This window comes from Pseudopodoces humilis, chromosome 4 (genome assembly GCF_049639895.1).
Source record: "Pseudopodoces humilis isolate 2021_Gansu_Grassland_sample_001 chromosome 4, ASM4963989v1, whole genome shotgun sequence".
In the NCBI taxonomy this organism is placed as follows: domain Eukaryota; kingdom Metazoa; phylum Chordata; class Aves; order Passeriformes; family Paridae; genus Pseudopodoces; species Pseudopodoces humilis.
In genome coordinates this window covers 61,325,638-61,342,441 of record NC_142203.1, presented here as the reverse complement: position 1 = coordinate 61,342,441, position 16,804 = coordinate 61,325,638, and the positions used below count along the sequence as shown (strand labels likewise).

General features: G+C 36.8%; 1 protein-coding gene across 1 annotated transcript in view; it reads left to right on the top strand.

Moving 5' to 3' along the window:
• ITGA1 (integrin subunit alpha 1) overlaps positions 1 to 16,804 on the top strand; it is a 74,211-nt gene that overhangs the window by 22,735 nt on the left and 34,672 nt on the right. The window contains exons 2-7 of the mRNA XM_005531145.3: positions 6,080 to 6,200; positions 8,334 to 8,446; positions 9,446 to 9,534; positions 9,625 to 9,739; positions 10,406 to 10,533; positions 16,417 to 16,565. Coding sequence (XP_005531202.2) covers positions 6,080 to 6,200; positions 8,334 to 8,446; positions 9,446 to 9,534; positions 9,625 to 9,739; positions 10,406 to 10,533; positions 16,417 to 16,565 — 715 coding nt within the window. The remainder of the gene's footprint in view (positions 1 to 6,079; positions 6,201 to 8,333; positions 8,447 to 9,445; positions 9,535 to 9,624; positions 9,740 to 10,405; positions 10,534 to 16,416; positions 16,566 to 16,804) is intronic.

Genomic DNA, 16,804 nt, shown 5'->3' with positions numbered 1-16,804 from the left:
GGGTTGTACAAAGCATTTAATTAGTTTTGAAAAGCTTTTGGCTTCTGCATCTGGAATTACTTTCAAATATGTATTTCTTTGTCTTCTAGGATATTTATCTACTTTTAATAAGAAGTGGTCTATTAATTACTCAGTCTCTTTCCAGAAAGTCAGTCTTTTGCTCTTCAAAGGTTAAAGATTAAAGAAAAAATGCTGGAGGCAAAATCATACAAAGGTTCTTTTGTAGCCCAGAAAAAGAAAAGGCTTGATTTAAGCACTACTGAAAAAGTTTCTGAAGTTTATATATATATATATACACATATATATATATATATATATAGCTTTATTTGAAATATGTTGATATTTAGCCAGGCAGAACTGAATGCAACAGGAACTCCTGCCTCAGCCTCCTTGGTCTTCCACAGTAAGACCAGAGCATTGTGGCCCCTGAACTCACAGACAGCAATTGTACAATGCTGTCATATTTTCTTCCATTTGGCATCTCAGTGGCTAAGTCTTTTTTTCATAGGAAAAGGCTGTGTAATTCTGCAGTGACATTATCACAAGTGAAGCAAAAATAAAGTGTGTAGATTTCCTGGTCCAGAAAATAATCCATTTTCACATGTTTGAGCCATTATTTTAAAAACATCATTTCTATAGGTAAGACTTTGCAAGTAGACACATGTTCAGCCTTCCTTGCTATCAGCCAGCTGCAGCCCAGCCCTGACCCAAGTGCATGGTGTTGTGTTGGTGCAGCCAAAGGATCCAGCTTTGAGGAGGTTTTATTTCCAGAGGCTCAGTGCTGCGCGTACTGAGGGACACACTTTGTTCTCTGCGGCTGGCTTGATTGCAGCAAGCTGAGCTGCAGCTCGGGCTTGCAGGTGCCAACACACAGCAGTATCAATTTCCTCAGGTGAAGGAGTTTTTAAGTTGCAGGAGTTTTTATTTGCCACCATTTTGAAAATAAGATTTTGTGGGAAGCCACAACAATGCTTCTGTCACTGAGTCACGTTTACCAGCAGCCCACCTGCGTGCTCATATGCTGATTGGTTTCACCATGAGACAGGTAGTCTTTGCAACATCAATGTAAAATAGTTTAAAAGGCAGACGATTGTTATCCTACAATTAGGACATCTTTTCTAATATCACTTAGCTTTCAATACATTTTGATGCACAGTTCCCTGTTGCTGTACTGCACACCTGTTCTGTTTGCAGGTTTTTAAAATATCTTTACAACACCATTGAGTGTAATACCCACTGTACCAACATTAAGGCAATTTTTCATTTATTTTCCAAGATATCTCAATATACGAGAACCCCATAAAGCATTTCAATCTTACTTTAGTCTTCAGCTTAAATTTCTGCATTCTCTCTTAAATTCCAGGATGAAAGCAGTCATTTTTTTAACTGTGGGGTTTTTTTTGGTTTTTTTTTAATTTCCCACCATTTTCCAAATGTACATACTTATGAAAAATGTTTCTATTTGTTTTGGTGTGCTCCTTGGTGCACTTAGAGCTGTTTTGTTTCAGTCTCCCTCAAAATGCAGATGAATTGATAAAAACATCTGAAGTGCTGGAGTGTGAAAAGTATGAAATGAAACAAAAATAACTTTTTGACCACATGCAGTCAGGGAGTAGTAGTGCACAGGCAATATGTTAGCCTTGTCCAATGCTAAGTGTAAATTTGTCCTTTCATGTTTTTGAAAGAAAACATTTGTATTTCTCAGGGTAATCTCTATTTATAGAGGATGCAATTGTTATTTGTCACAGACCATACACAGTTAAAATATCCTAACTCAGTTTATTTTCTTTTCTTGTCTAAGTTGGTCTTCGTGATGTCATTTATTGTGGGTGATTTATGGTGATCTATTTTTCATCAGTAAAGAACCAGGTGTTAGGCTTTGTTCTACAGTTTGGGTTATGTTTATATCCACCTTTTTAGGAAAATAAGAGTGCCAATTCTGTATTCGCAAGATTAGAGTGGCCAGCCAGGCAATATGCTTGTGAACAAGATACCCAAAGTCCTAGAAAAATCTGGTTTTGCATGGTTTGGAGGCAGAATAACTATCCAGACAGCGCAAATGTTTAGTTAAAAGAACTCATTAAATAAAACAGAAAAGAATTTATTAGTGGCTACTGGACAAGTATGAGCTACTACTCCAGGTTTGTAATTCAAATAATATTTGTGCTGTCGTCTTGGTGACTGAGTGTTAACCTTTCATGTATAGGTACAAGCTGTGCTAAGCAAAGAATGGTACATGCATCAACTCATGTTCTGCTCAGTGTAAATCAGCAATGAGAGGGACCTTGTCCCAGGTTTTCTGCAGTGCCTCATTTCTTGTAGAACATGGAGATAAAACTGGAACTTCAGTTTTAACCTTTGAGAAACTTTCATACTCTGCATTTATGAACTGTATCAGTCGCTTTTGGTCTGTTCGCAATCGTTGTGATAACATAAAATGAAATAGTTCCAAATCTTAATTTATTTACATAATTTGTGATTAAGTAAAATACTATGTACCTTATAAAAGAATGTTTTTTTCTCTTTAATTCCCATACTTCTGAAGAGAATCATCTCCAATTTCCCTGTAGTTGTTCTTTTTCCACTGCTTCTGCCAATACTTTTCTTAATTAAAGCACAAGTTAGCTAGAAACAGAAGAGAATACATACCATCTTATACAGAAACTGGAAGTTTGAAAGAGTTCAAGCTAGACATTGTTAATAATATAATTTTCACAGTCACAATCAGTAATATTTTTAAATGTTCTGAATCATTAGCTCCTGGGTACAGTGTTCTGTTTACTAAAAATTGAAATAAAGCACGAAAGCCAAGTTGTCATAAATCAGTAGATTATTGTTAGCTACATGTGTAATGTAGGTCACTTTAAACTCTGCTTTTCCGTTTACCATCTGCAGTTTTGAACATCTCTTTGGCTTGTAAGATTTCCTTTTACAGGATCTATGGAAAATGCAGCAAGCTACCTCTAAATACATTAATTATTTGTAAGCTAATTTCACACTGCTTATCATGACCCTTATTTTAATGCTAAAACATATGCTCATGATGTTTCAAAAAGTGCATAGGACACAGAGAAGGCCATGCAATAAATTTGCATATTAAAATATGCCAAACAGTTTGTGTATGAAGTCAAACTTCAAAGCATCTGACTTCTGGCTAAGATAGAAGGGGAAGATGAGAGAGTAAAAGCACAGCCATACTGTACATATTTTTTATCAAATCAAGATCATGTTTTGTCCAGTATTGTGTCTTCAGGAGCACATGTAAGCTGATAGCTACAGACAAAAAGTAACCGTGCAATGATGTGTAACATTCCTGTTCCAGTTTCCAAGTGTCTGCAACTAAAGGGATTTCCTGAACCAGATGTGTATTCTGTGTGGGTTGTAAACTGTAAACTGGTTTTGTCTTCCATTGAGCTATTAAGATCCCCATTGAGCTCATTATATTTAGCCTCCAAAACATTCTTTGCCAAGAAGGTCTACAGGTTTGTTTTGCTGTGTGGAGTCACCACCTCAATTTATTTCTGATCAGTCTGGCCCATTTAGCTTCTTCTGGTTCTTCTAGCTTTGTTTATTTTAGAAGAAAGCATTATTATTATTGATTCTAATTTGACCTCACTCAAGCATGAGGATTTGGGTACTTGGTAGTAAATCGCTGGCATTTTTAATTCATCTTCTGGTTTAGTTACTAGCATTTCATATTTTCAGCTGTTATAACTGAGGTTTAGAAACACATGCATTAAAATTACAAGATTTGTGAATGTTTCATAACCAATTCAGGAAACTTCAAGACCATTTCCTGTAATGACTACAGAGTAAGAAACCATAGTTGTCAGTACTATGTAATCATCACTGTAATGGAACTCCTTGTGTATCAGCAGAGGATAGAAATGATGGTGGAGGATATCATGTGAACGGGGTACAGGGTGCACATGTAACCTTTGGCTGCTTTAGGAGAAAGCAAATGGGCTGGCATTTCTGGACTTTAGTATTTCATGTCATGGTATGTGTTGAACATCATCATGAGGTGAGAAAGGGGAAGAGCATGCCTCTAAAGACCTCTAGAAGGATGATCTGTCCTTGTTCAGAGGCTGAAGTGAATGGACTTGTGGAGATAATTAAGAGAGAAGTTGACATGGGTATATTTTGCTTCTACCTTTCTTCCTGAACTAAATAATGAAATTAGACAGTTACTTTAGCAGGTAACTCATTGGTACTGTTTCATTGTCTAGAATGCCTGTGTGTGTAAATGTAAGGTCACTGTCTCTCATATGGTTTGAAAAGTAATAATAGTGAATGTTTTTACTCTTTTAGTAGTAAATTCCAGTTATTACTGAAATTTAACAAAAAAAGACTTGAACTAGTGATGACTGAATTCCTAGAAGTTGGGTTTGTTCATTTTAATTATACTTGAATTACTGAGTCATGGGGTGTGGGGGGAAGGGGGAATGCCTATTACACATGAACAGAACAGCAGTATATTTTTAGCATAAATATTTAAGGGAGACAAAATTATTTTCCAACAAATTATTTCCCACCAGGCTGTCAATGCTTAATTTTTTCCTTATAACTTGCAATGAATATTTTCTGAAGAACTAATCTCTCTTTTAGGTTTTTTTCACTTATTTGTATTTCCTGACTCTGACTGGAGGGAGAAAAACTAAAATAACTGAAATTAAACTTTTCCCTTTTTTTGCTGTCCAGTGAAACTGGAAATGCCTACTGAATGACAAATGGTCTTCTGTGATAATTTTACTGCATTAAGCAGGAAATAAGATGCTGAGAGAGACAGATTAGCATTGACCACTTGGGAGCTTAATTATAGTAACAAGCTTTCCATGAGAATTTTGTCAACTCAATGGTGAATAACACAGATGTATTTTAGTAGCTGGACATTATTTCGATGCTTTGATGTGCAGCAAGTATTGGGTTTTGGGTATTTTTATGTAACTTTTAAGTGTCATCAAATGATCATAAAATGCTTATTTAAAATTAAATTAAATTTGTGCATTTTTGTGTTTTTAAGCAGTCTCAATATTCTACAAATTCACCTAGTTTTTGGCTCTTGTGAATTAAATATACAGCTCTGCAGCGGCAGAGTCAGTGGCTACTTTTGAAACTAATTTACAGGACAAAGACGGAAGAGATCACTGTAGGAAATAGTAAATAAAGAAAAGATAAATAACCTTATTTTTCATATATAAGTAGTGGGTTTTGCTTCTTAATGATCCTTGGAGTTGGTTATAGGTATCACTTCAAGCTGAATTTTTACCCCATATCTCAAATTTTTTTGAAACTTGCTATAAAGTCAAACTTCTGTAGTATTTTCATTGGTGATGATCACAGAACTTTAGGGTATGGGAAATCAGCCAGAAGAAGCACTCACTCTCTTGACTGATCTCTCCATAGTCCAAGATCACCACTGTATAGCAACTTTTCCTAAATGCACAAGTATTGGAATTCTGCAAATAATCACATATAGGTACTATATGAGATCAAGATATGGTTACATAGAATTAAGAGACAACTACATACTTTTTTTTTCTTTAATATAGATTAAAATTAAATGCATCTGAAAGCTTTTCCTCATTTTTTCCTATGTGTTTTTTCTGCAAAAATCTTCTGTTAAAAATTAGTTATTTTCCAATTTACATTACATTTAGAACTACTTACTTGAATGAGGGAAGGAACATTTTGTGTTAAATTCTTGCTTTAGAAATGAATGGAGCTAAAATAATAATTAAACTAAATAAATAACTAAAAAGTTATTTATTCTTAAAGGTGATAGTGTTTAACTTGCTGTCATTGGAATTGATTTTAGAATGAGTGATGGGAGTTTGTAAAACATGTTTTGGATGCAGAAGTCCAGTTGCTAACAACTGAGAATTTAGCTGTGTGTCTATATACGAGGCAGTCTGTTTTAAATCTCTTAAAAGCTGTGGTGTGTGTGCCCCAAATGCCACTTTCAACATGTCTTGTACCTTTCATTAAGTCATAACTGAATGTTGATTTTTTTAGAAGTATTTGGGTTTATTTGTACTGCTACATACTAATTTTTTTTTTAAATACCATTTTTTTAAAGTTCTCTTTCAGCTTGTTTGCACTTCCAATGTTGATGTGAAAAATGCACTGACCTTCAGTGGGCCTCTGGAAGACATGTTTGGGTACACAGTCCAACAGTATGAAAATGAGGAAGGAAAATGGTAAGCTCTTTTTCTTTTTTTAACTGAACACTCCAAATTAGAAGGCATTTAGTAACTCAGGTGCTATACTTTCAGTTTCAAGCTAGGGTCAGATTCTGTCAGGCACATTTCTTAAACTAATGCACAGTCCTTAGGAAATCCAGAACAACTGGGAGAGAGAAATATCTGCATTTATACCTCAAATTATCTTCTCAAAGATGTAAATGACTTCGCAAAAGGGGTAAATTTCTTCATTGACAGAGCTGAGAAAGTACTGTGTTTTGCATGAGTTCTGTTTTTACCATCTACCAAATTAAGTCTTTACCCTTTCCTTCTGAGAATATATTTACAATGAAATTACTGAATAATCTGCATTAAGTGTTTTTTTAAAAAGTTTTCTGTCAGGGGTTTTCTAAACTGAGCTTTTTAACTCAGTTGGTTGGAAGATTTACCTGTCAAAATATTAATTACTACATTATTCCCTCTGCCTTCCCTTTTGGAGGGCTAAATATTCTTGTCTTGCAGCTGGTAATATATTTGCATTTGGGACCCTTTATATTAACCTCTCTTTTCCTTCCTATTATTCTAAGTAGAGGCTGTATTTTGGCATGCTCGTTCATACCATTGCTCCTTGGTCATTTGATAAACACCTGCCTATGTTTTTTCCTTGTTAAACCCCAGAGGCTAACAACTGGGCTGGAGAACTGAAATAACAATTGCATGGTAAAAGGTTTGGGAAAGAGACCTCTATCATTCTTCACAGCTGGCTCTGGTTTTGCCAGAGCTTTTTCTATAGTTGTTGGTAAAGCCAGGGACTCCTGCAGGCATAGAGGAATGACAGGCAGCAGGAGGCTGTGTGACAGACAGGCCAGACTGTTCTGTGGTGAGCAATCACCACTGCAAGTGCTGGGTCTACCAGACTGAGAGTCTCACCACCACTGCAACACCGTGCTCAGAGAAATGAAGCCACAGAGCCTGCTTTTGAATATGCTGGTTCTTGACTGCTGCAATTGTAGGATGTTTAAATACACATTTGTATGAGGGTCGTGAGAGAATAAGAATAATGACCTTCTTTGAGCTAATTTAGACCTTCAGGAAATGGAATCCATTCTAGGAGCTGGGATTTTGCAAAGTAAGCTGTATTCTTGTAAACAGTCCTGAAACCTTTAGAAAGAAAACAATAATATGAGCTGGAAATGGTGGCTCTACCAGTAGCCAGACAGAGGTATAAACTAGTATGCTAGATCTGGACATCTCTGAAATTGAGCTTCAGAGCTCCTGTAAGTTGTCAACCTTTCAGCATTTAAAGCAGAAAATGTGTAAGTTGATTAAATGTGTAAGATCATAATTAAAAATATACAAAAGAGCCTTGAGAGGATTTTTCTACTGCTGTAATGCTGCCTGTAGGGAACCAATACAGCTTTCCAGCAACAAATGATCTCTGAATCCTGCTGCAACTGTTTCTCAATAACTTGGGGATTCCCTCATGCAAAAAAGACAAAATAAAATAGCCTTTCAGACCAGGTATCACTCTTCATGGGGCTCTTTCTTTCTGAGAAAGGAACAGCACCAGCAGCATGAACCTGATGGCCACTGATTGCCTTCCAGGGGATGTCAGGCACACTCAGCTTCTCTGCATTTTACAAACTTGAAATTTCTTTTAATAGCCTTTTTTTTTTTTTTTAATTAATGAGAGGGAAGAACATGTCTTTTACAGTGCTGCTCCACATTATTTAAGACTTAATTCTTCCTCTGAGAGCTTGTGAGCTTCTCTGTTGGCATTTGGTCTCTAAGCATGGAAAATAGGTTTTCATCTAAGATCTTTTAAAGATCAAGGACATATTAAATAAAGCATATCCTTCCTTCTGTATTGCTCCTAAGACTTGTCATCTACCCACCTATATTGCTTTTATTTTCCCCTGGAACTTTTTAAAATGTTATTCTATTCTGTACTTTGGTATATAGGCACATTTCCTTTCCATGTCCTTATTATTTCTCTTGCATCTGCACTGGTATAATAGATACTTTTCTTTTTCTCCGTCCTGTACTGCTAGTGTGGAGCTTGCTGCAGCTGTGCTCCCTCTATAAGTTTTATTTGCTGACTTTTCTGCCTTGTTAGAAAGAAGTATTTCAGGTAACTTATTTAATTTGCAGGGTACTTATTGGCTCACCACTAGTTGGACAACCTGCAAAAAGAACAGGAGATGTCTACAAATGCCCTGTAGGAAGGGACAGCCCATCACCCTGCATAAAACTGAATTTACCAGGTATGAAAGGAAATAAAGCTGTGACACATGGAGGAGTAACAGAGGTCAGATCTTAAGAGATTTTTAGTATGCATTAGTAGGTATGCATTGGAAATGTTTTTCTAGTGAAAATTCGCATGGGGTTCCATAGCTAAATGTGAAGGAAGTTGTGTTTGTAACATTAAAAATAACATTAAAAATAATAATAATATTAATAATTTTATTTCAATGCCTCTTACTATCCTGTGGAAAACATGCTCGTAATTTTAGAATAGGTATGTGGTTGTATTATCAAAACTTTATTATGACTGACATTAATTGACTGTGTTTGCAGTCCTGGCCATTGAGCCTGGAAGGTCTTGGATCATAATTTCATGTATTACACTTCCCAAAGCTCTCTGAAGCCAAGAGCCTTCATAATGCCATCAATAAGCTTTTGATGGAAATGTAACTAGGCTGATACAACTTAATATGCCAAAGATCAATATTAATCATTTTCTTGGTCAAGTCAAGAGATATCTGATGTAGACTGGAAGAAAATTCTTGTTGAATATGAACCTTATTAAATATACAAGTTGTGATATTTTTTATTTCCTTGTGTTCCTTGAAAACCTAAATGCCAGTAATGTAATAAGAGTAATAAATAGAATAGCTATTAAGTTAGTTATAGCATGACAAAGTAAAAATGAATGGGTTTTTCCCCCTAACTAACAAAATTCTGTGCGTAGTAGTATCTTGTTTTCATTTTGCTGTTATTTTTACTTTTTTTTCTTTTCTTGTGGTTCAAGAAAACTATTTGAGACAGCAACCCAGACAAATTTTCTGGGATAAAAGCCAGTCTCAGAAATTTTTCATGATTGTTGCAATTGAAGAAGGAGGGGGAAGGGTGCTAAAATATTTGATGAAACCAGTGTCAGTCTGGGTTTTATTTTAGAAGCTGGAAGCTCCATGCTAGGGGATATATAATTTAACATTTTGTTTTCATGTTCCCAAATACTTAACATTTTAATCTATTTATAGCTTCTACTTCAGTTCCTAATGTCGTGGAAGTAAAAGAAAACATGACTCTTGGAACAACCTTAGTGACTAACCCAAAAGGAGGGTTTCTGGTAAGAAAGGACTTTTTGCTAATTTTGAAAGTCTGGTTTTTTTCTCGGGTATCATAACAAAAACATTTCACCCTTTTTCATTTTTTAAAGGCATGTGGACCACTTTATGCTTATAAATGTGGACGTTTGCATTACACAACTGGAGTTTGTTCTAATGTCAGCTCCACTTTTGAAACTGTTGAGGCCATTGCTCCATCTGTGCAAGGTATGCATGCTGCAGGAATTTTCCTGTGTGTCCAAAAATAAAGAGTGACAAACAAGACAAATGTATACACATAGGCATACTGAAAAAAAAATGAACTGCTTAACTTAGCTACCAGCATTACCAAGTTAAGTAAATGTTTTCATTGTCCGTATATAACCTAAATTCTTCCTACTTTTGGAATTTATCTCAGTATAAACAATCATTACAGTGCTATGTAACATCCAAACACAATTGCTAAAAATAGTTGCTTATGTTTTTAACTTATGGCCAAGAGATTCCTTTTAAATAATGACGGCATATTAAGACCTTATACAAACCCAGCTTAGAAATATACATAAAAATCTTAAAGAACTGGTCATTTGAAAAAAAAATTGTAGAAGAATAGATTGACATTGAAGAAGATAGGGGGTCACTGGTAAATACTCAAGTTATGTAATCTTCCATTCTTAAATTTCTGCTCACAAGAAAATCCCTTCCTGATAAAGGGAGCACAAGCCATGTGAAATACAGTGTAAAAGTTGAAGAATGATAGTTGGCATCACACATGTAAATTCAGCCCCACTGAAGAAGGATATACATGTGTTACTAATGACAAAAGTAGCTGAGGCTGTGAGATAAGTCTGATCCTTATTACTGTCAATTATTTTGTGTAAATTTGTGTTGCAGAGTGTAAAACACAGTTGGATATTGTCATAGTCCTTGACGGGTCAAACAGCATTTATCCATGGGAGAGTGTCACAGACTTTCTGAACAGCCTCCTGAGAAACATGGATATAGGTCCTCAACAAACACAGGTAACATGGTAGATATTTTACGTTTTTTTAATTTGAGAGGAAAAAACAGTTTGCAGGAAATGGCATAATAATGTCATCTATTGACCTCTTCAATTCCAAGAACTTAGAGCAGCAGGATACTAAAGCAAAATAGCTGAAACCACAGCTAAGTCAGTATTCAGTCATCAAGCAGCAATGTCAGGAAGACTGTCCCTCCCCCCACTGCTCAGGCAGTCTGGAGAAACCAACTTTCTAACCTAGAAACAAAAGTTAAGTGCATTAAGTGAGGCTGTTTGAACACTGTCCTTTCCCACTTCCTTCCTCTCCACAGCCCCTTCTTGTCTTCCTTTGTACTTCATTGCACAAAGGTCATTTCTACTCTTCTGAGGCAGACATGCGTGGTTTGGACAGTCTTTGATTGTAAGCTTTTTGGAGCAGTGTTCTTAGTACTGTGGAACACTGGGCATGCAGCTTTTAAACCTTGAGATCCTAATTAATGAGTGGCTGTTTAGCTGTATGTTATTAATGGCAGAAGCTGCATTTATATAATAAGTGGAGAGGGCCAAATTCCCAGCTGCTATAAATCACTGTGGTTCCATCAGAATTAATGGAGCTACAACCAATTACCCCCCTGAGGATCTGGCATATGTCCCACAGGCTGCTGAACAGATTATGTAAATATCAGTTCTAAAAGAACTCTGGGAAGGGGGAAACATAGACTCTGGGATACATATTAACACAAAGAGCTTTATTAACATCCAGAGAAGAAACTCTTTCTTCCTTTCCTTTCTCTATTTTCTGCCTCCCAAAATCAAGGATTTTCCAGGACCTCCTGTAATAAATTATATGCTACTGGCAGTTTTGGAACTTTGGGTTAGCTCCTAGCATTCAGATCCTGCCTTAACAATGGAGACTGTGAGAAGATGTCTGCAGAGAGTATTACTCTCAGAATGTTCCATGTTAATTGGGGTTTTCAAGTTACCACCCAGGTCCTCTGTTTTCTATGCTGAACACTGACAGATAAAATTACTTAGAAACTGTCAACATCACAGTCATATCCAGTTATCTTAAACACACTTTTCTTCAGATATTGTGAGGAAGAAGGAAAAACACTTTGTCAAATTCAGCAGAAAGGAAAAAATTCTTTCTCTTCCCTTAAACAGATGATTACTGAAACATGTACCATTTTAAAATACTTAAATCTGAACTTCCCACTATAGGGCATTGGCTGCTTGGAAATCATCACTGTCTTCTGCCCAAAGGTCTTCATGGGAGTGGTATGCAGGGGAATCAACTCTACTGCACCCTCACTCCTCTAGCTCACCCAGCAACTCCTAAATTTTTACAATGCCACACCTCTGTTATGTTCAGTTTTGGAATACTGCCTCGTCTGTGTGGCTCAGTTCATGCACAAAAGGTCCCTCTCTGGCCTGCACTCCAGCAGCCTCCCATCTCCACCTACAAAATCCCTGGTGCCCACAGTTTGGCATAGCTACCCTTCTTCTCACACGTACACATATTCACTTGAGGACGTCAGCCTTGGCATCTGGTTCCTACAGAGCAGAAACATTTGAGAGGGAGATAAGAATGGGATAAGGAGGAGAGAGGCTGAAAAACTGGAAATGGACGACAAAAGCTCAGTGGAATTTTCTCAGTCCCTCTTACCTTCCTCCTTCCCCAAAATGCATCTCATCTCTCTCCTCTCCTCTGAGCCCCCTGCTTAGGAACCCTGGTGCATCTGAAGTTCGTAATGAGTTTATACTCTTTCCTCCACCCACACCGTCTCCTTTCTCAGAAAATATGTTTAAATGACTATACAATAGGAAAGAGGAGAAACAACAGAGCAGGCTTATTTATCCCTTCTCCTCTGGGAGCTCAGAAGAGAAGCATAGGAACAATAACTTACTTCTTGTCTGTTTAAATGGATTTTTTCAATTTAATAATTTATTACTGAGTGTGTAGAAATCAGTGGACTTTCACTGACTTAAGATTGTTTTCCACAGGAAAGGAATGAGGTGATTACTGAATAACTCCTTAGCAGATTGGGTGTGACTTGTTCAAAACTGTGTTTTGATTAGAGGCTTTTGAGATTTTTTTTTCCCACTTACCTCCTCCATGAACAATGGTCATTACACTTGTAGAAAGTTGAGAGAAATTACTCAGTGTCCCAAGTTTGGCAGATTTGAAAATGAAAGCCTGAAGTTTCAGATGCAGAAAGTCAAAGTTTATGGTATTTTTTTCCTTCCCTTCCTCTTCTCCAGATAATCTACAACACCATACTGATGATTAAGCTGCATATCTTGAGTTTTTGGGATAAAAGAAGTAAATGGAAAGTAATGATATAAAAGTCGAATATAGGAAGAAATCATGTAGAAATAGTAGAAGTAGGAACAAAATCAAAACATTGCTCTTGGCCTTTTTTTTTGCCTCATTTTTATCTATTTTGGAGATAATTTTTATTATTTTAATATGGAGGGATAGGCTTTTTGATCATTTACATATGAGTAACTTTGTGCAGATTTCTCTCAAAAGAGAAAGGAGAATACTTGAATAAGTTCAATTCTAGCTTTAAAGCTATGCTGGAAAGGCCTTCAGAAATCTTTAAACCATTCCTATTTTTTCATGGATGTATTACATAGGCAGTTATGGATGTTTGGCCTGTACCTTACTGTGTCTCCAAAGGAACGGTTTCAGTACACTAATAAGTCGTGCCGTGTCATATCTTATGATTAGTTTTGTCTTCAGAAGAACAGAAGTGTTTTTAAGAATTATTACAAAGATTAAGGATGAAGAAAGGTTTTTTCAAGAGTTTACAAGTAACTTCTGTCTTGAAGTAAACAAAATGTGTAAAAATTACTTGTGATGTTTGTTCAGATGTCTTTGTAAAGATGTCATTTTAAAAAAAATACATAATCCATTAATGCTTCCCAAGCCATCTCTGCTTTTCTTTTACATTTAGTATTAGTATATCCAAAAATATTTCTGATTTCTCTCCACATCCCAATGCTGAGAACCTTAACATTTGATTTCATGTACCAAATAGTTTTCCTTTCATTTTGTTATTTTAGTTGTTGGTTTTTGGCAAATTGATTAGCTTAATAATTTATTGGGAATACCAGAATGTACTTTCCAAATAAGGGTCTGTATTCATTTATAGGACAACAATAAATCATAGCCCTGAGAACTGCTTTGTTCCAAAGTAGAACAGTCCATCACTGGCCTGTTCTCTCTCTGTACAACACTTTTCACAGGAACTGGGGACAATTAAAGAATTATTCCCTTGTGTAATGTAGAAGCCATGGAATGCTAGGGAAGGGAACATAAACTTAAGAATTACAAGAATGTTCAATAGATTATGGTCAGTATTGCTGGGAAAAATAATAGGTTCTCTGGAGTAGAGCAGAATTATGTCCTTCTGTGTAGTACTATTGCATTTTCCAGATATAAATTAAACAAGCAAATCAAAACATATGATGCCTGTAAACATCATCCTCAGGGGCTTGCTGAAGTCCCATAAAGGCACATTTGCGTCATGTAGATGGGCTGCTTTTAGTTTTTCATAGGATGAAAAGGCTACAAAACTTTAAACCTTCATTGCTGTCTATTTGTTACATTGTCTACTGTTACATAGAATACAGCTCTGATTTTACAAGGTGATCATTCTGTGACCCTGTAGGAGACTGGAACATGAAACCTAGTAGGGTTTTCTCAGAGGTTTTTTGGTTACCTTTTACTGAGGAGTGGTTCATCTTTGATGCCATGGAGTATGTAGAACGTGATGATCAGTGTTTTCAAAGCTAGTGCTAAGGAAGGGTCGCACTTGACAATTGTATCCCATAGATAACCACATGCCCCCCTTCCTTCCTGATTTGCAAGCTATGCTGCACAGTACAGTTTTCAGACTCAGATGTTCTTCCCATTCACTTCCTGAGAAGGAAATGCTCAAAATGTGTACTTGCTGTGATCATGGACATTTCCTTTCAAACAGGAAATGATACAACTCGGTGTCAGCCTGTAATCTTTTTTTAGGAAAATGACAACACCAACATGGGTCTCTGGAATTGTGAAAGACTGGCAGATGCTTTTCACACTGGCAGCAGTCAATAGATGATTTAATTATTGGTACCTCAAAAGCTGCAGAGAAGGAGTCATGAATCCACACCAGACAGCTTCCCAGCACACTATAGTCTATGGCTACAATTGGTGCTTGGCACTGGAATTCTTAAGCCAATACTCCTTCTCCAGTAAATCAAGCATGATGCAAATCTCTTGTTTATCACCAGTGCACAGCAGTTTTTTTAAAAGACTGACAACATCCTGTTCAGATAATGTCGTGTGTCACTTTAGATGTGCGCCACAAAATAGCTGCCTTGGAGGGAACAGGTTAAAAATTTCATCTTCAGCTTGTGATTTATTCAGTGCCACATGAATGCTCTGAGTGATGATACAGAGTGTGCCCAGCTTGGTTCTGTAAACACTGCACAGGGGTAATAGCCTGCTGCTCACAGGAACATTGCGGCCTCTACATTCTCTCTGCTGCAGATGGGAGAAGGCATGCCTCCAAGAGACAAACATCTTAAAGGCAGAAACTCGTTGTAGCTTTGAGTCTACATCAGTTCTCCCAGATCTGACTGTGTTTTCAAAAAGATACGGAAATTCAATGGGGTAGATTTTGCTATCACGTGCCATTATAATTATAGTCCCATAATCATATGTAACTAGCATTTCATAATGATCACGTTATGATGTTTACTGTGAAATATTTATACTATTCTAACCCTTCTGCTACAAGCAAACAAGTACTGTGCAGAAAAGTACTCTCAGTACAAGTACTGAGAGGCCATGAAAATACCTAAAAAAAAAACCCTGTAAAGCAATTGTAAAGTACATACTAAGCCATTTCTAAAGTAATATGATGGCAAAAAACATCCCAGAGGTCTTATTGATCTTCAATACCTTAATGCTAGAGTGCTTTTAATAATAGATGAGTGAGACATAAATGCCATGTAATACTGCATTATCCTAAATAACACCTATAAATTGCCTTGTGTAATGTAAAATTGAAATATGCTAATGGAACACTGTGTGACTTCTTCCCAGTAAAAGCTGTCAGGAACCTGCCAAAATATTAAAGCTGACAGAGATGAATGGGAGAAATTAATTAATATTTAAGAATATTTCTCATCTTTTCATTCCACTCTTGGTTTTGCGGCTGATTTCTGCAGGCATTTTGTGCTTATTGTACAATATTGTGTTGATCTTCTGCACAAAGACTCGTCCTGCTAAGGTCATCTATAAGGTTTACATTACCCTCCCCATCCGAAAAACCATTTCCTTCATGTTGTACCCTCTGGTACTTGTCAGGTGATACTTCAATTTATCTCCTGCTGGGAGAACATGCATGTCACGGATGTCCCTGCTGTCTTCATCAAGATAAGAGTTAAGATAAAGGTCTTCCTGTTTCTAGGCTCAATTTAGGGTAAATAAACCATTGGATGTAGGAATATTCTATTTGAGTGAAGTTGTGAGTGAGACATGACTTTATATGCTATAAGGAAAACAGTTTTGAGGAGCTGTGACTGATGGTTGGGGCATTGGTCTGCCTTGGCCTAGAGGAGAGCAGAGCTCCCATTCAGATTGCCTCAAGCCAGGAAGACCAAGGATTTGAGACAGCTTTTGGCTTTATTCCAGTTTTTAATAAATGCAATTTAGAAACTTCAAAATATTTCACGAGACCATCATCTAGCTAGTCTTGCTCAAATTCATAAAGATGTTTCATGCTGAAGGAAACACAAAGAGTTCAGTTCTTCTCCTGGCTGTAAGTACAGACATTTACCCTGCTGCACGAGGCAGGGATATTTTCTTTAAGTGCAGTTGGTTTTAAACATGAACTGTGTGTTTCAGGTTGGAATTGTTCAGTATGGACAGACTGTAGTCCATGAATTTTTCCTGAATACATACTCAACAACAGAAGATGTGATGGCTGCAGCCTCGAGAATACGCCAGCGAGGTGGCACACAAACCATGACAGCCTTGGGAATAGACACAGCCAGGTAGGCACACAGCTGGTGTCCTGCACGTGGGAGAAACAAGCACAGGCAGGGGGGTGATTCTGATTTTATGTGTTAAAAATATGGCATGGCTAATACCTGACTTCATTTTAGCTAAGCAAGCATCATTATGAGGAAGGTGGATAAGCAGACTCCACCCAACACCTAGAGCAATTGTGTATGAAAGGCAGCTGTCTCCTGAATGGAGGAATTAGGAAAATAGATATGGAGCAAGACTGTAG